The sequence below is a fragment of the Engystomops pustulosus genome, chromosome 3 (genome assembly GCF_040894005.1).
Source record: "Engystomops pustulosus chromosome 3, aEngPut4.maternal, whole genome shotgun sequence".
Lineage (NCBI taxonomy): Eukaryota > Metazoa > Chordata > Amphibia > Anura > Leptodactylidae > Engystomops > Engystomops pustulosus.
The window spans coordinates 236434050-236452618 of record NC_092413.1 but is presented as its reverse complement, the minus strand read 5'-3'; the positions used below and the strand labels follow the sequence as shown (position 1 = coordinate 236452618).

At 51.3% G+C, this 18569-nt stretch overlaps 1 protein-coding gene across 1 annotated transcript in view; it reads left to right on the top strand.

Moving 5' to 3' along the window:
• The window catches only part of GCKR (glucokinase regulator), a 60803-nt gene that overhangs the window by 24973 nt on the left and 17261 nt on the right, over nucleotides 1–18569 (top strand). The window contains exons 12-13 of the mRNA XM_072144086.1: nucleotides 23–121; nucleotides 1084–1181. Coding sequence (XP_072000187.1) covers nucleotides 23–121; nucleotides 1084–1181 — 197 coding nt within the window. The remainder of the gene's footprint in view (nucleotides 1–22; nucleotides 122–1083; nucleotides 1182–18569) is intronic.

Genomic DNA, 18569 nt, shown 5'->3' with positions numbered 1-18569 from the left:
GGCCTCATCTCTATACCTGCAGGTGTCTACTGGAGATCCTCAGGACATACGAGAGGGCGCACAAGGTCACCTACTCACAAAGCAAGAAGATTGCGGCCCTCCTCAAGCAATCCGCCAGCAGGTAACAAAGTGACCACCAGGAGGCAGCGGAGAGGTCCTGCACGCCCGTTTAAGCCCAGAACATGCAGAAAGGTCCTACACACCCACCACTGTAATGACAACACATGACCACAAGATGGCAGCAGAGAGGTATCTGGAGGTCTGGAGCCTCTCCCTACACTGTGCTGATGAGGTGCAGCGACATTGAGACAGCGCCCTCTACAGCTCCTCTGGAATACATATAAATGCATGATAATAAGGGGGCAAAGAGGCAAAGTATAGCCCCTGTGTGTGTGACCGTGTAACCCCAGGGGGATCTATAGCCCCTGTGTGTGTGACCGTGTAACCCCAGGGGGATCTATAGCCCCTGTGTGTGTGACCGTGTAACCCCAGGGGGATCTATAGCCCCTGTGTGTGTGACCGTGTAACCCCAGGGGGATCTATAGCCCCTGTGTGTGTGACCGTGTAACCCCAGGGGGATCTATAGCCCCTGTGTGTGTGACCGTGTAACCCCAGGGGGATCTATAGCCCCAGTGTGTTGGTGACTGTGCAACCCCAGGGGGATCTATAGCCCCTGTGTGTGTGACCGTGTAACCCCAGGGGGATCTATAGCCCCTGTGTGTGTGACCGTGTAACCCCAGGGGGATCTATAGCCCCAGTGTGTTAGTGACCATACTGCCCCACTCATGGTCTGCTCCAGGTATCGGAAGGCCCCTGGGTGACTGAGCCTCAGTGGGCCCCTATGCAGTGAACTTACGTGGCGGCATTAAAAATTCAGTCTCCTGTTCTCTAAAATATTGCCTAGTTTATAACTCCAAACAGCCCCCTCATGGTAATTTTATATACAGCCCCCCTCTCCCCTATAGATTCCTTAAGTACAGCCTCATGTGGGCCCCCCCAGGGGCTCTGGGCCCGGCACTTGTCCAGGTATGCCCAGTACTAGTGCCGGCCCTGACCCCACTAATTGTCATGTCTTCCTTTCAGCCTACAGAAGAAGGGGCACCTGTACATCCTGGGCTGGGGGACGCTGGGGATGGTGGGGATCATGGACGCTGTGGAATGTGTCACGTCCTATAATGCAGGTGAGATGGCATCTGATCCCTATATACAGCTGCTGTAAGGCACAGCTTTCCTTTTCACTCCATAGAAATTGCATATTCCTTCCAATTAATCGCCAGCGCAAAACGCGTGGCCTTTGTAACGCCGTAATGACGTGTGACATATCTGTCATGGGCTAAGCCCTCCCCATATCCCCCCCGGGAACACTGGCTGTATACAGGATGTGTCCAGTAGTACTGGCTGTATACAGGATGTGTCCAGTAGTACTGGCTGTATACAGGATGTGTCCAGTAGTACTGGCTATATACAGGATATGTCTGGTAGTAGCCGGGCTGAGGTAGTACTGGCTGTATACAGGATGTGTCTGGTAGTAGCAGGGCTGAGGTAGTACTGGCTGTATACAGGATGTGTCTGGTAGTAGCCGGGCCTAGGTAGTACTGGCTGTATACAGGATGTGTCTGGTAGTAGCTGGGCTGAGGTAGTACTGGCTGTATACAGAATGTGTCTGGTAGTAGTTGGGATGAGGTAGTACTGGCTGTATACAGGATGTGTCTGGTAGTAGCTGGGCTGAGGTAGTACTGGCTGTATACAGGATGTGTCTGGTAGTAGCAGGGCTGAGGTAGTACTGGCTGTATACAGGATGTGTCTGGTAGTAGCCGGGCCTAGGTAGTACTGGCTGTATACAGGATGTGTCTGGTAGTAGCTGGGCTGAGGTAGTACTGGCTGTATACAGAATGTGTCTGGTAGTAGTTGGGATGAGGTAGTACTGGCTGTATACAGGATGTGTCTGGTAGTAGCTGGGCTGAGGTAGTACTGGCTGTATACAGGATGTGTCTGGTAGTAGCCGGGCTGAGGTAGTACTGGCTGTATACAGGATGTGTCTGGTAGTAGCTGGGCTGAGGTAGTACTGGCTGTATACAGGATGTGTCTGGTAGTAGCTGGGCTGAGGTAGTACTGGCTGTATACAGGATGTGTCTGGTAGTAGCCGGGCTGAGGTAGTACTGGCTGTATACAGGATGTGTCTGGTAGTAGCTGGGCTGAGGTACTACTGGCTGTATACAGGATGTGTCTGGTAGTAGCTGGGCTGAGGTAGTACTGGCTGTATACAGGATGTGTCCAGTAGTACTGGCTGTATACAGGATGTGTCTGGTAGTAGCTGGGCTGAGGTAGTACTGGCTGTATACAGGATGTGTCTGGTAGTAGCTGGGCTGAGGTAGTACTGGCTGTATACAGGATGTGTCTGGTAGTAGCCGGGCTGTGGTAGTACTGGCTGTATACAGGATGTGTCTGGTAGTACTGGCTGTATACAGGATGTGTCTGGTAGTAGCCGGGCTGAGGTAGTACTGGCTGTATACAGGATGTGTCTGGTAGTAGCCGGGCTGAGGTAGTACTGGCTGTATACAGGATGTGTCTGGTAGTAGCCGGGCTGAGGTAGTACTGGCTGTATACAGGATGTGTCTGGTAGTACTGGCTGTATACAGGATGTGTCTGGTAGTAGCTGGGCTGAGGTAGTACTGGCTGTATACAGGATGTGTCTGGTAGTAGCCGGGCTGAGGTAGTACTGGCTGTATACAGGATGTGTCTGGTAGTAGCTGGGCTGAGGTAGTACTGGCTGTATATAGGATGTGTCTGGTAGTAGCCGGGCTGAGGTAGTACTGGCTGTATACAGGATGTGTCTGGTAGTAGCCGGGCTGAGGTAGTACTGGCTGTATACAGGATGTGTCTGGTAGTAGCTGGGCTGAGGTAGTACTGGCTGTATACAGGATGTGTCTGGTAGTAGCCGGGCTGAGGTAGTACTGGCTGTATACAGGATGTGTCTGGTAGTAGCTGGGCTGAGGTACTACTGGCTGTATACAGGATGTGTCTGGTAGTAGCTGGGCTGAGGTAGTACTGGCTGTATACAGGATGTGTCCAGTAGTACTGGCTGTATACAGGATGTGTCTGGTAGTAGCCGGGCTGAGGTAGTACTGGCTGTATACAGGATGTGTCTGGTAGTAGCTGGGCTGAGGTAGTACTGGCTGTATACAGGATGTGTCTGGTAGTAGCCGGGCTGTGGTAGTACTGGCTGTATACAGGATGTGTCTGGTAGTAGCCGGGCTGAGGTAGTACTGGCTGTATACAGGATGTGTCTGGTAGTAGCCGGGCTGAGGTAGTACTGGCTGTATACAGGATGTGTCTGGTAGTACTGGCTGTATACAGGATGTGTCTGGTAGTAGCTGGGCTGAGGTAGTACTGGCTGTATACAGGATGTGTCTGGTAGTAGCCGGGCTGAGGTAGTACTGGCTGTATACAGGATGTGTCTGGTAGTAGCTGGGCTGAGGTAGTACTGGCTGTATATAGGATGTGTCTGGTAGTAGCCGGGCTGAGGTAGTACTGGCTGTATACAGGATGTGTCTGGTAGTAGCTGGGCTGAGGTAGTACTGGCTGTATACAGGATGTGTCTGGTAGTAGCCGGGCTGAGGTAGTACTGGCTGTATACAGGATGTGTCTGGTAGTAGCCGGGCTGAGGTAGTACTGGCTGTATACAGGATGTGTCTGGTAGTAGCTGGGCTGAGGTAGTACTGGCTGTATACAGGATGTGTCTGGTAGTAGCCGGGCTGAGGTAGTACTGGCTGTATACAGGGTGTGTCTGGTAGTAGCTGAGCTGAGGTAGTACTGGCTGTATACAGGATGTGTCTGGTAGTAGCTGGGCTGAGGTAGTACTGGCTGTATACAGGATGTGTCTGGTAGTAGCCGGGCTGAGGTAGTACTGGCTGTATACAGGATGTGTCTGGTAGTACTGGCTGTATACAGGATGTGTCTGGTAGTACTGGCTGTATACAGGATGTGTCTGGTAGTACTGGCTGTATACAGGATGTGTCTGGTAGTACTGGCTGTATACAGGATGTGTCTGGTAGTACTGGCTGTATACAGGGTGTGTCTGGTAGTAGCTGGGCTGAGGTAGTACTGGCTGTATACAGGATGTGTCTGGTAGTAGCCGGGCTGAGGTAGTACTGGCTGTATACAGGATGTGTCTGGTAGTAGCTGGGCTGAGGTAGTACTGGCTGTATACAGGATGTGTCTGGTATTAGCCGGGCTGAGGTAGTAGTGGCTGTATACAGGATGTGTCTGGTAGTAGCCGGGCTGAGGTAGTACTGGCTATATACAGGATATGTCTGGTAGTAGCTGGGCTGAGGTAGTACTGGCTGTATACAGGATGTGTCTGGTAGTACTGGCTGTATACAGGATGTGTCTGGTAGTAGCCGGGCTGAGGTAGTACTGGCTGTATACAGGATGTGTCTGGTAGTAGCTGGGCTGAGGTAGTACTGGCTGTATATAGGATGTGTCTGGTAGTAGCCGGGCTGAGGTAGTACTGGCTGTATACAGGATGTGTCTGGTAATAGCCGTTCTGAGGCAGTACTGGCTGTATACAGGATGTGTCTGGTAGTAGCCGGGCTGAGGTAGTACTGGCTGTATACAGGATGTGTCTGGTAGTAGCTGGGCTGAGGTAGTACTGGCTGTATACAGGATGTGTCTGGTAGTAGCTGGGCTGAGGTAGTACTGGCTGTATACAGGATGTGTCTGGTAGTAGCTGGGCTGAGGTAGTACTGGCTGTATACAGGATGTGTCTGGTAGTAGCTGGGCTGAGGTAGTACTGGCTGTATACAGGATGTGTCTGGTAGTAGCTGGGCTGAGGTAGTACTGGCTGTATACGGGATGTGTCTGGTAGTAGCCGGGCTGAGGTAGTACTGGCTGTATATAGGATGTGTCTGGTAGTAGCCGGGCTGAGGTAGTACTGGCTGTATACAGGATGTGTCTGGTAGTAGCTGGGCTGAGGTAGTACTGGCTGTTTACAGGATGTGTCTGGTAGTAGCCGGGCTGAGGTAGTACTGGCTGTATACAGGATGTGTCTGGTAGTAGCAGGGCTGAGGTAGTACTGGCTGTATACAGGATGTGTCTGGTAGTAGCCCGGCTGAGGTAGTACTGGCTGTATACAGGATGTGTCTGGTAGTAGCAGGGCTGAGGTAGTACTGGCTGTATACAGGATGTGTCTGGTAGTAGCAGGGCTGAGGTAGTACTGGCTGTATACAGGATGTGTCTGGTAGTAGCCGGGCTGAGGTAGTACTGGCTATATACAGGATATGTCTGGTAGTAGCCGGGCTGAGATAGTACTGGCTGTATACAGGATGTGTCTGGTAGTAGCTGGGCTGAGGTAGTACTGGCTATATACAGGATATGTCTGGTAGTAGCTGGGCTGAGGTAGTACTGGCTGTATACAGGATGTGTCTGGTAGTAGCTGGGCTGAGGTAGTACTGGCTGTATACAGGATGTGTCTGGTAGTAGCCGGGCTGAGGTAGTACTGGCTGTATACAGGATGAGTCTGGTAGTAGCTGGGCTGAGGTAGTACTGGCTGTATACAGGATGTGTCTGGTAGTAGCCGGGCTGAGGTAGTACTGGCTGTATACAGGAGGTTTCTGGTAGTAGCCGGGCTGAGGTAGTACTGGCTGTATACAGGATATGTCTGGTAGTAGCTGGGCTGAGGTAGTACTGGCTGTATACAGGATGTGTCTGGTAGTAGCCGGGCTGAGGTAGTACTGGCTGTATACAGGATATGTCTGGTAGTAGCTGGGCTGAGGTAGTACTGGCTGTATACAGGGTGTGTCTGGTAGTAGCCGGGCTGAAGTAGTACTGGCTGTATACAGGATGTGTCTGGTAGTAGTTGGGCTGAGGTAGTACTGGCTGTATACAGGATGTGTCTGGTAGTAGCTGGGCTGAGGTAGTACTGGCTGTATACAGGATGTGTCTGGTAGTAGCTGGGCTGAGGTAGTACTGGCTGTATACAGGGTGTGTCTGGTAGTAGCTGGGCTGAGGTAGTACTGGCTGTATACAGGATGTGTCTGGTATTAGCTGGGCTGAGGTAGTACTGGCTGTATACAGGCTGTGTCTGGTAGTATCCGGGCTGAGGTAGTACTGGCTGTATACAGGATGTGTCTGGTAGTAGCTGGGCTGAGGTAGTACTGGCTGTATACAGGATGTGTCTGGTAGTAGATGGGCTGAGGTAGTACTGGCTGTATACAGGATGTGTCTGGTAGTAGCTGGGCTGAGGTAGTACTGGCTGTATACAGGATGTGTCTGGTAGTAGCCGGGCTGAAGTAGTACTGGCTGTATACAGGATGTGTCTGGTAGTAGTTGGGCTGAGGTAGTACTGGCTGTATACAGGATGTGTCCGGTAGTAGCTGGGCTGAGGTAGTACTGGCTGTATACAGGATGTGTCTGGTAGTAGCTAGGCTGAGATAGTACTGGCTGTATATAGGATGTGTCTGGTAGTAGTTGGGCTGAGGTAGTACTGGCTGTATACAGGATGTGTCTGGTAGTAGCTGGGCTGAGGTAGTACTGGCTGTATACAGGATGTGTCTGGTAGTAGCCGGGCTGAGGTAGTACTGGCTGTATACAAGATGTGTCTGGTAGTAGCTGGGCTGAGGTAGTACTGGCTGTATACAGGATGTGTCTGGTAGTAGCCGGGCTGAGGTAGTACTGGCTGTATACAGGATGTGTCTGGTAGTAGCCGGGCTGAGGTAGTACTGGCTGTATATAGGATGTGTCTGGTAGTAGCTTGGCTGAGGTAGTACTGGCTGTATACAGGATGTGTCCGGTAGTAGCTGGGCTGAGGTAGTACTGGCTGTATACAGGATGTGTCTGGTAGTAGCTGGGCTGAGGTAGTACTGACTGTATATAGGATGTGTCTGGTAGTAGCTGGGCTGAGGTAGTACTGGCTGTATACAAGATGTGTCTGGTAGTAGCCGGGCTGAGGTAGTATTGGCTGTATACAGGATGTGTCTGGTAGTAGCCGGGCTGAGGTAGTACTGGCTGTATACAGGATGTGTCCAGTAGTACTGGCTGTATACAGGATGTGTCTGGTAGTAGCTGGGCTGAGGTAGTACTGGCTGTATATAGGATGTGTCTGGTAGTAGCTGGGCTGAGGTAGTACTGGCTGTATACAGGATGTGTCTGGTAGTAGCTGGTCTGAGGTAGTACTGGCTGTATACAGGATGTGTCTGGTAGTAGCTGGTCTGAGGTAGTACTGGCTGTATACAGGATGTGTCTGGTAGTAGCTGGGCTGAGGTAGTACTGGCTGTATACAGGATGTGTCTGGTAGTAGCTGGGCTGAGGTAGTACTGGCTGTATACAGGATGTGTCTGGTAGTAGCAGGGCTGAGGTAGTACTGGCTGTATACAGGATGTGTCTGGTAGTAGGCGGGCTGAGGTAGTACTGGCTGTATACAGGATGTGTCTGGTAGTAGCTGCGCTGAGGTAGTACTGGCTGTATACAGGATGTGTCTGGTAGTATCTGGGCTGAGGTAGTACTGGCTGTATACAGGATGTGTCTGGTAGTAGCCGGGCTGAGGTAGTACTGGCTGTATACAGGATGTGTCTGGTAGTAGTTGAGCTGAGGTAGTACTGGCTGTATACAGGATGTGTCTGGTAGTAGCCGGGCTGAGGTAGTACTGGCTGTATACAGGATGTGTCTGGTAGTAGTTGGGCTGAGGTAGTACTGGCTGTATACAGGATGTGTCTGGTAGTAGCCGGGCTGAGGTAGTACTGGCTGTATACAGGATGTGTCTGGTAGTAGCCGGGCTGAGGTAGTACTGGCTGTATATAGGATGTGTCTGGTAGTAGCTTGGCTGAGGTAGTACTGGCTGTATACAGGATGTGTCTGGTAGTAGCTGCGCTGAGGTAGTACTGGCTGTATACAGGATGTGTCTGGTAGTATCTGGGCTGAGGTAGTACTGGCTGTATACAGGATGTGTCTGGTAGTAGCCGGGCTGAGGTAGTACTGGCTGTATACAGGATGTGTCTGGTAGTAGTTGAGCTGAGGTAGTACTGGCTGTATACAGGATGTGTCTGGTAGTAGCCGGGCTGAGGTAGTACTGGCTGTATACAGGATGTGTCTGGTAGTAGTTGGGCTGAGGTAGTACTGGCTGTATACAGGATTGGTCTGGTAGTAGCCGGGCTGAGGTACTACTGGCTGTATACAGGATGTGTCTGGTAGTAGTTGGGCTGAGGTAGTACTGGCTGTATACAGGATGTGTCTGGTAGTAGTTGGGCTGAGGTAGTACTGGCTTTATACAGGATATGTCTGGTAGTAGCCGGGCTGAGGTAGTACTGGCTGTATACAGGATGTGTCTGGTAGTAGCCGGGCTGAGGTAGTACTGGCTGTATACAGGATGTGTCTGGTAGTAGCCGGGCTGAGGTAGTACTGGCTGTATACAGGATATGTCTGGTAGTAGCTGGGCTGAGGTAATACTGGCTGTATACAGGATGTGTCTGGTAGTAGCTGGGCTGAGGTAGTACTGGCTGTATACAGGATGTGTCTGGTAGTAGCTGGGCTGAGGTAGTACTGGCTGTATACAGGATGTGTCTGGTAGTAGGCGGGCTGAGGTAGTACTGGCTGTATACAGGATGTGTCTGGTAGTAGCTGCGCTGAGGTAGTACTGGCTGTATACAGGATGTGTCTGGTAGTAGCCGGGCTGAGGTGGTACTGGCTGTATACAGGATGTGTCTGGTAGTAGCCGGGCTGAGGTAGTACTGGCTGTATACAGGATGTGTCTGGTAGTAGCCGGGCTGAGGTAGTACTGGCTGTATACAGGATGTGTCTGGTAGTAGCCGGGCTGAGGTAGTACTGGCTGTATACAGGATGTGTCTGGTAGTAGCCGGGCTGAGGTAGTACTGGCTGTATACAGGATATGTCTGGTAGTAGCTGGGCTGAGGTAATACTGGCTGTATACAGGATGTGTCTGGTAGTAGCTGGGCTGAGGTAGTACTGGCTGTATACAGGATGTGTCTGGTAGTAGCTGGGCTGAGGTAGTACTGGCTGTATACAGGATGTGTCTGGTAGTAGCTGGGCTGAGGTAATACTGGCTGTATACAGGATGTGTCTGGTAGTAGCTGGGCTGAGGTAGTACTGGCTGTATACAGGATGTGTCTGGTAGTAGCCGGGCTGAGGTAGTACTGGCTGTATACAGGATGTGTCTGGTAGTAGCCGGGCTGAGGTAGTACTGGCTGTATACAGGATGTGTCTGGTAGTAGCTGGGCTGAGGTAGTACTGGCTGTATACAGGATGTGTCTGGTAGTAGCCGGGCTGAGATAGTACTGGCTGTATACAGGATGTGTCTGGTAGTAGCCGGGCTGAGGTAGTACTGGCTGTATACAGGATGAGTCTGGTAGTACCTGGGCTGAGGTAGTACTGGCTGTATATAGGATGTGTCTGGTAGTAGCCGGGCTGAGGTAGTACTGGCTGTATATAGGATGTGTCTGGTAGTAGCCGGGCTGAGGTAGTACTGGCTGTATATAGGATGTGTCTGGTAGTAGCCGGGCTGGGGTAGTACTGGCTGTATATAGGATGTGTCTGGTAGTAGCCGGGCTGAGGTAGTACTGGCTGTATACAGGATGTGTCTGGTAGTAGCCGGGCTGAGGTAGTACTGGCTGTATACAGGATGTGTCTGGTAGTAGCTGGGCTGAGGTAGTACTGGCTGTATACAGGATGTGTCTGGTAGTAGCCGGGCTGAGGTAGTACTGGCTGTATACAGGATGTGTCTGGTAGTAGCCGGGCTGAGGTAGTACTGGCTGTATACAGGATGTGTCTGGTAGTAGTCGGGCTGAGGTAGTACTGGCTGTATACAGGATGTGTCTGGTAGTAGCTGGGCTGAGGTAATACTGGCTGTATACTGGAGGTGTCTGGTAGTAGCTGGGCTGAGGTAGTACTGGCTGTATACAGGATGTGTCTGGTAGTGCTGGCTGTATACAGGATGTGTCTGGTAGTAGCCGGGCTGAGGTAATACTGGCTGTATACAGGATGTGTCTGGTGGTAGCCGGGCTGAGGTAGTACTGGCTGTATACAGGATGTGTCTGGTAGTAGCCGGGCTGAGGTAGTACTGGCTGTATACAGGATGTGTCTGGTAGTAGCCGGGCTGAGATAGTACTGGCTGTATATAGGATGTGTCTGGTAGTAGCCGGGCTGAGGTAGTACTGGCTGTATATAGGATGTGTCTGGTAGTAGCCGGGCTGAGGTAGTACTGGCTGTATATAGGATGTGTCTGGTAGTAGCTGGGCTGGGGTAGTACTGGCTGTATATAGGATGTGTCTGGTAGTAGCCGGGCTGAGGTAGTACTGGCTGTATACAGGATGTGTCTGGTAGTAGCTGGGCTGAGGTAGTACTGGCTGTATACAGGATGTGTCTGGTAGTAGCTGGGCTGAGGTAGTACTGGCTGTATACAGGATGTGTCTGGTAGTAGCTGGGCTGAGGTAATACTGGCTGTATACTGGAGGTGTCTGGTAGTAGCTGGGCTGAGGTAGTACTGGCTGTATACAGGATGTGTCTGGTAGTGCTGGCTGTATACAGGATGTGTCTGGTAGTAGCCGGGCTGAGGTAGTACTGGCTGTATACAGGATGTGTCTGGTAGTAGCTGGGCTGAGGTAGTACTGGCTGTATACAGGATGTGTCTGGTAGTAGCTGGGCTGAGGTAGTACTGGCTGTATATAGGATGTGTCTGGTAATAGCTGGGCTGAGGTAGTACTGGCTGTATATAGGATGTGTCTGGTAGTAGCAGGGCTGAGGTAGTACTGGCTGTATACAGGATGTGTCTGGTAGTAGCTTGGCTGAGGTAGTACTGGCTGTATACAGGATGTGTCTGGTAGTAGCTGATCTGAGGTAGTACTGGCTGTATACAGGATGTGTCTGGTAGTAGCCGGGCTGAGGTAGTACTGGCTGTATACAGGATGTGTCTGGTAGTAGCTGGGCTGAGGTAGTACTGGCTGTATACAGGATGTGTCTGGTAGTAGCTGGTCTGAGGTAGTACTGGCTGTATACAGGATGTGTCTGGTAGTAGCCGGGCTGAGGTAGTACTGGCTGTATACAGGATGTGTCTGGTAGTAGCCGGGCTGAGGTAGTAATGGTTGTATACAGGATGTGTATGGTAGTAGTTGGGCTGAGGTAGTACTGGCTGTATACAGGATGTGTCTGGTAGTAGCTGGGCTGAGGTAGTACTGGCTGTATACAGGATGTGTCTGGTAGTAGCTGGGCTGAGGTAGTACTGGCTATATACAGGATGTGTCTGGTAGTAGCTGGGCTGAGGTAGTACTGGCTGTATACAGGATGTGTCTGGTAGTTGCCGGGTTGAGGTAGTACTGGCTGTATACAGGATGTGTCTGGTAGTAGCTGGGCTGAGGTAGTGCTGGCTGTATACAGGATGTGTCTGGTAGTAGCCGGGCTGAGGTAGTACTGGCTGTATACAGGATGTGTCTGGTAGTAGCTGGGCTGAGGTAGTACTGGCTGTATATAGGATGTGTCTGGTAGTAGCAGGGCTGAGGTAGTACTGGCTGTATATAGGATGTGTCTGGTAGTAGCAGGGCTGAGGTAGTACTGGCTGTATACAGGATGTGCCTGGTAGTAGCTTGGCTGAGGTAGTACTGGCTGTATACAGGATGTGTCTGGTAGTAGCTGATCTGAGGTAGTACTGGCTGTATACAGGATGTGTCTGGTAGTAGCCGGGCTGAGGTAGTACTGGCTGTATACAGGATGTGTCTGGTAGTAGCTTGGCTGAGGTAGTACTGGCTGTATACAGGATGTGTCTGGTAGTAGCTTGGCTGAGGTAGTACTGGCTGTATACAGGATGTGTCTGGTAGTAGCTGGTCTGAGGTAGTACTGGCTGTATACAGGATGTGTCTGGTAGTAGCCGGGCTGAGGTAGTACTGGCTGTATACAGGATGTGTCTGGTAGTAGCTGGGCTGAGGTAGTACTGGCTGTATACAGGATGTGTCTGGTAGTTGCCGGGTTGAGGTAGTACTGGCTGTATACAGGATGTGTCTGGTAGTAGCTGGGCTGAGGTAGTGCTGGCTGTATACAGGATGTGTCTGGTAGTAGCCGGGCTGAGGTAGTACTGGCTGTATACAGGATGTGTCTGGTAGTAGCTGGGCTGAGGTAGTACTGGCTGTATATAGGATGTGTCTGGTAGTAGCAGGGCTGAGGTAGTACTGGCTGTATATAGGATGTGTCTGGTAGTAGCAGGGCTGAGGTAGTACTGGCTGTATACAGGATGTGCCTGGTAGTAGCTTGGCTGAGGTAGTACTGGCTGTATACAGGATGTGTCTGGTAGTAGCTGATCTGAGGTAGTACTGGCTGTATACAGGATGTGTCTGGTAGTAGCCGGGCTGAGGTAGTACTGGCTGTATACAGGATGTGTCTGGTAGTAGCTTGGCTGAGGTAGTACTGGCTGTATACAGGATGTGTCTGGTAGTAGCTTGGCTGAGGTAGTACTGGCTGTATACAGGATGTGTCTGGTAGTAGCTGGTCTGAGGTAGTACTGGCTGTATACAGGATGTGTCTGGTAGTAGCCGGGCTGAGGTAGTACTGGCTGTATACAGGATGTGTCTGGTAGTAGCCGGGCTGAGGTAGTAATGGCTGTATACAGGATGTGTCTGGTAGTAGCCGGGCTGAGGTAGTACTGGCTGTATACAGGATGTGTCTGGTAGTAGCTGGGCTGAGGTAGTACTGGCTGTATACAGGATGTGTCTGGTAGTAGCTGGGCTGAGGTAGTACTGGCTGTATACAGAATGTGTCTGGTAGTAGCTGGGCTGAGGTAGTACTGGCTGTATACAGGATGTGTCTGGTAGTTGCCGGGCTGAGGTAGTACTGGCTGTATACAGGATGTGTCTGGTAGTAGCTGGGCTGAGGTAGTACTGGCTGTATACAGGATGTGTCTGGTAGTAGCTGGGCTGAGGTAGTACTGGCTGTATACAGGATGTGTCTGGTAGTAGCCGGGCTGAGGTAGTACTGGCTGTATACAGGATGTGTCTGGTAGTAGCTGGGCTGAGGTAGTACTGGCTGTATACAGGATGTGTCTGGTAGTAGCCGGGCTGAGGTAGTACTGGCTGTATACAGGATGTGTCTGGCAGTAGCTGGGCTGAGGTAGTACTGGCTGTATACAGGATGTGTCTGGCAGTAGCTGGGCTGAGGTAGTACTGGCTGTATACAGGATGTGTCTGGTAGAAGCCGGGCTGAGGTAGTTCTGGCTGTATACAGGATGTCTGGTAGTAGCCGGGCTGAGGTAGTACTGGCTGTATACAGGATGTGTCTGGTAGTAGCTGGGCTGAGGTAGTACTGGCTGTTTACAGGATGTGTCTGGTAGTAGCTGGGCTGAGGTAGTACTGGCTGTATACAGGATGTGTCTGGTAGTAGCTGGGCTGAGGTAGTACTGGCTGTATACAGGATGTGTCTGGTAGTAGCTGGGCTGAGGTAGTACTGGCTGTATACAGGATATGTCTGGTAGTAGCTGGGCTGAGGTAGTACTGGCTGTATACAGGATGTGTCTGGTAGTAGCTGGGCTGAGGTAGTACTGGCTGTATACAGGATATGTCTGGTAGTAGCTGGGCTGAGGTAGTACTGGCTGTATACAGGATGTGTCTGGTAGTAGCTGGGCTGAGGTAGTACTGGCTGTATACAGGAGGTGTCTGGTAGTAGCTGTGCTGAGGTAGTACTGGCTGTATACAGGATGTGTCTGGTAGTACTGGCTGTATACAGTATGTGTCTGGTAGTAGCCGGGCTGAGGTAGTACTGGCTGTATACAGGATGTGTCTGGTAGTATCCGGGCTGAGGTAGTACTGGCTGTATACAGGATGTGTCTGGTAGTAGCCGGGCTGAGGTAGTACTGGCTGTATACAGGATGTGTCAGGTAGTAGCTGGGCTGTGGTAGTACTGGCTGTATACAGGATGTGTCTGGTAGTAGCCGGGCTGAGGTAGTACTGGCTGTATACAGGATGTGTCTGGCAGTAGCTGGGCTGAGGTAGTACTGGCTGTATACAGGATGTGTCTGGCAGTAGCTGGGCTGAGGTAGTACTGGCTGTATACAGGATGTGTCTGGTAGTAGCCGGGCTGAGGTAGTACTGGCTGTATACAGGATGTGTCTTGTAGTAGCCGGGCTGAGGTAGTACTGGCTGTATACAGGATGTGTCTGGTAGTAGCTGGGCTGAGGTAGTACTGGCTGTATACAGGATGTGTCTGGTAGTAGCTGGGCTGAGGTAGTACTGGCTGTATACAGGATGTGTCTGGTAGTAGCTGGGCTGAGGTAGTACTGGCTGTATACAGGATGTGTCTGGTAGTAGCCGGGCTGAGGTAGTACTGGCTGTATACAGGATGTGTCTGGTAGTAGCCGGGCTGAGGTAGTACTGGCTGTATAGAAGATGTGTCTGGTAGTAGCCGGGCTGAGGTAGTACTGGCTGTATAGAAGATGTGTCTGGTAGTAGCCGCGCTGAGGTAGTACTGGCTGTATACAGGATGTGTCCAGTACTACTGGCTGTATACAGGATGTGTCTGGTAGTACTGGCTGTATACAGGATGTGTCTGGTAGTAGTCGGGCTGAGATAGTACTGGCTGTATACAGGATGTGTCTGGTAGTAGCCGGGCTGAGGTAGTACTGGCTGTGTACAGGATGTGTCTGGTAGTAGCCGGGCTGAGGTCGTACTGGCTGTGTATAGGATGTGTCTGGTATTAGCCGGGCTGAGGTAGTACTGGCTGTGTATAGGATGTGTCTGGTAGTAGCCGGGCTGAGGTAGTACTGGCTGTATACAGGATGTGTCTGGTGGTAGCCGGGCTGAGGTAGTACTGGCTGTGTACAGGATGTGTCTGGTAGTAGCCGGGCTGAGGTAGTACTGGCTGTGTATAGGATGTGTCTGGTAGTAGCCGGGCTGAGGTAGTACTGGCTGTGTATAGGATGTGTCTGGTAGTAGCCGGGCTGAGGTAGTACTGGCTGTATACAGGATCTGTCTGGTAGTAGCCGGGCTGAGGTAGTACTGGCTGTATACAGGATGTGTCTGGTAGTAGCCGGGCTGAGATAGTACTGGCTGTATATAGGATGTGTCTGGTAGTAGCCGGGCTGAGGTACTACTGGCTGTATACAGGATGTGTCCAGTACTACTGGCTGTATACAGGATGTGTCCAGTACTACTGGCTGTATACAGGATGTGTCCAGTAGTACTGGCTGTATACAGGATGTGTCTGGTAGTAGCCGGGCTGAGGTAGTACTGGCTGTATACAGGATGAGTCTGGTAGTAGTTGGGCTGAGATAGTACTGGCTGTATACTGGATGTGTCTGGTAGTAGCTGGGCTGAGGTAGTACTGGCTGTATACAGGATGTGTCTGGTAGTAGCCGGGCTGAGGTAGTACTGGCTGTATACAGGATGTGTCTGGTAGTAGCCGGGCTGAGATAGTACTGGCTGTATACAGGATGTGTCTGGTAGTAGCCGGGCTGAGGTAGTACTGGCTGTATACAGGATGAGTCTGGTAGTAGTTGGGCTGAGGTAGTACTTGCTGTATACTGGATGTGTCTGGTAGTAGCTGGGCTGAGGTAGTACTGGCTGTATACAGGATGTGTCTGGTAGTAGCCGGGCTAAGGTAGTACTGGCTGTATACAGGATGAGTCTGGTAGTAGTTGGGCTGAGGTAGTACTGGCTGTATACTGGATGTGTCTGGTAGTAGCTGAGCTGAGGTAGTACTGGCTGTATACAGGATGTGTCTGGTAGTAGCCCGGCTGAGGTAGTAATGGCTGTGTACAGGATGGGTCTGGTAGTTGCCGGGCTGAGGTACTACTGGCTGTATACAGGATGTGTCTGGTAGTAGCTGGGCTGAGGTAGTACTGGCTGTATACAGGATGTGTCTGGTAGTAGCCGGGCTGAGGTAGTACTGGCTGTATATAGGATGTGTCTGGTAGTAGCTGGGCTGAGGTAGTACTGGCTGTATACAGGATGTGTCTGGTAGTAGCTGGGCTGAGATAGTACTGGCTGTATACAGGATGTGTCTGGTAGTAGCCGGGCTGAGGTAGTACTGGCTGTATACAGGATGTGTCTGGTAGTAGCCGGGCTGAGGTAGTACTGGCTGTATATAGGATGTGTCTGGTAGTAGCTGGGCTGAGGTAGTACTGGCTGTATACAGTATGTGTCTGGTAGTAGCTGGGATGAGGTAGTACTGGCTGTATACAGGATGTGTCTGGTAGTAGCCGGGCTGAGGTAGTACTGGCTGTATACAGGATGTGTCTGGTAGTAGCCGGGCTGAGGTAGTACTGGCTGTATACAGGATGTGTCTGGTAGTAGCTGGGCTGAGGTAGTACTGGCTGTATACAGGATGTGTCTGGTAGTAGCTGGGCTGAGGTAGTACTGGCTGTATACAGGATGTGTCTGGTAGTAGCCGGGCTGAGGTAGTACTGGCTGTATACAGGATGTGTCTGGTAGTAGCCGGGCTGAGATAGTACTGGCTGTATACTGGATGTGTCTGGTAGTAGCTGAGCTGAGGTAGTACTGGCTGTATACAGGATGTGTCTGGTAGTAGCTGGGCTGAGGTAGTACTAGCTGTATACAGGATGTGTCTGGTAGTAGCTGGGGTGTGGTAGTACTGGCTGTATACAGAATGTGTCTGGTAGTACAGGCTGTATACAGGATGTGTCTGGTAGTAGCCGGGCTGAGGTAGTACTGGCTGTATACAGGATGTGTCTGGTAGTACTGGCTGTATACAGGATGTGTCTGGTAGTAGCCGGGCTGAGGTAGTACTGGCTGTATACAGGATGTGTCTGGTAGTAGCCGGGCTGAGGTAGTACTGGCTGTATACAGGATGTGTCTGGTAGTACTGGCTGTATACAGGATGTGTCTGGTAGTAGCCGGGCTGAGGTAGTACTGGCTGTATACAGGATGTGTCTGGTAGTACTGGCTGTATACAGGATGTGTCTGGTAGTAGCCGGGCTGAGGTAGTACTGGCTGTATACAGGATGTGTCTGGTAGTAGCCGGGCTGAGGTAGTACTGGCTGCATACAGGATGTGTCTGGTAGTAGCTGGGCTGAGGTAGTACTGGCTGTGTAAGGGATGTGTCTGGTAGTAGCTGGGCTGAGGTAGTACTGGCTGTATACAGGATGTGTCTGGTAGTAGCTGGGCTGAGGTAGTACTGGCTGTATACAGGATGTGTCTGGTAGTACTGGCTGTATACAGGATGTGTCTGGTAGTACTGGCTGTATACAGGATGTGTCTGGTAGTAGCCGGGCTGAGGTAGTACTGGCTGTATAAGGGATGTGTCTGGTAGTAGCCGGGCTGAGGTAGTACTGGCTGTGTAAGGGATGTGTCTGGTAGTAGCTGGGCTGAGGTAGTACTGGCTGTTTACAGGATGTGTCTGGTAGTACTGGCTGTATACAGGATGTGTCTGGTAGTAGCTGGGCTGAGGTAGTACTGGCTGTATACAGGATGTGTCTGGTAGTAGCTGGGCTGAGGTAGTACTGGCTGTATACAGGATGTGTCTGGTAGTAGCTGGGCTGAGGTAGTACTGGCTGTATACAGGATGTGTCTGGTAGTAGCTGGGCTGAGGTAGTACTGGCTGTATACAGGATGTGTCTGGTAGTAGCCGGGCTGAGGTAGTACTGGCTGTATACAGGATGTGTCTGGTAGTAGCTGGGCTGAGGTAGTACTGGCTGTATACAGGATGTGTCTGGTAGTAGCCGGGCTGAGATAGTACTGGCTGTATACAGGATGTGTCTGGTAGTACTGGCTGTATAAGGGATCTGTCTGGTAGTAGCTGGGCTGAGGTAGTACTGGCTGTATACAGGATGTGTCTGGTAGTAGCTGGGCTGAGGTAGTACTGGCTGTATAAGGGATGTGTCTGGTAGTAGCTGGGCTGAGGTAGTACTGGCTGTATACAGGATGTGTCTGGTAGTAGCCGGGCTGAGGTAGTACTGGCTGTATAAGGGATGTGTCTGGTAGTAGCCGGGCTGAGGTAGTACTGGCTGTGTAAGGGATGTGTCTGGTAGTAGCTGGGCTGAGGTAGTACTGGCTGTTTACAGGATGTGTCTGGTAGTACTGGCTGTATACAGGATGTGTCTGGTAGTAGCTGGGCTGAGGTAGTACTGGCTGTATACAGGATGTGTCTGGTAGTAGCTGGGCTGAGGTAGTACTGGCTGTATACAGGATGTGTCTGGTAGTAGCTGGGCTGAGGTAGTACTGGCTGTATACAGGATGTGTCTGGTAGTAGCTGGGCTGAGGTAGTACTGGCTGTATACAGGATGTGTCTGGTAGTAGCCGGGCTGAGGTAGTACTGGCTGTATACAGGATGTGTCTGGTAGTAGCTGGGCTGAGGTAGTACTGGCTGTATACAGGATGTGTCTGGTAGTAGCCGGGCTGAGATAGTACTGGCTGTATACAGGATGTGTCTGGTAGTACTGGCTGTATAAGGGATCTGTCTGGTAGTAGCTGGGCTGAGGTAGTACTGGCTGTATACAGGATGTGTCTGGTAGTAGCTGGGCTGAGGTAGTACTGGCTGTATACAGGATGTGTCTGGTAGTAGCCGGGCTGAGGTAGTGTTGGCTGTATACAGGATGTGTCTGGTAGTAGCTGGGCTGAGGTAGTACT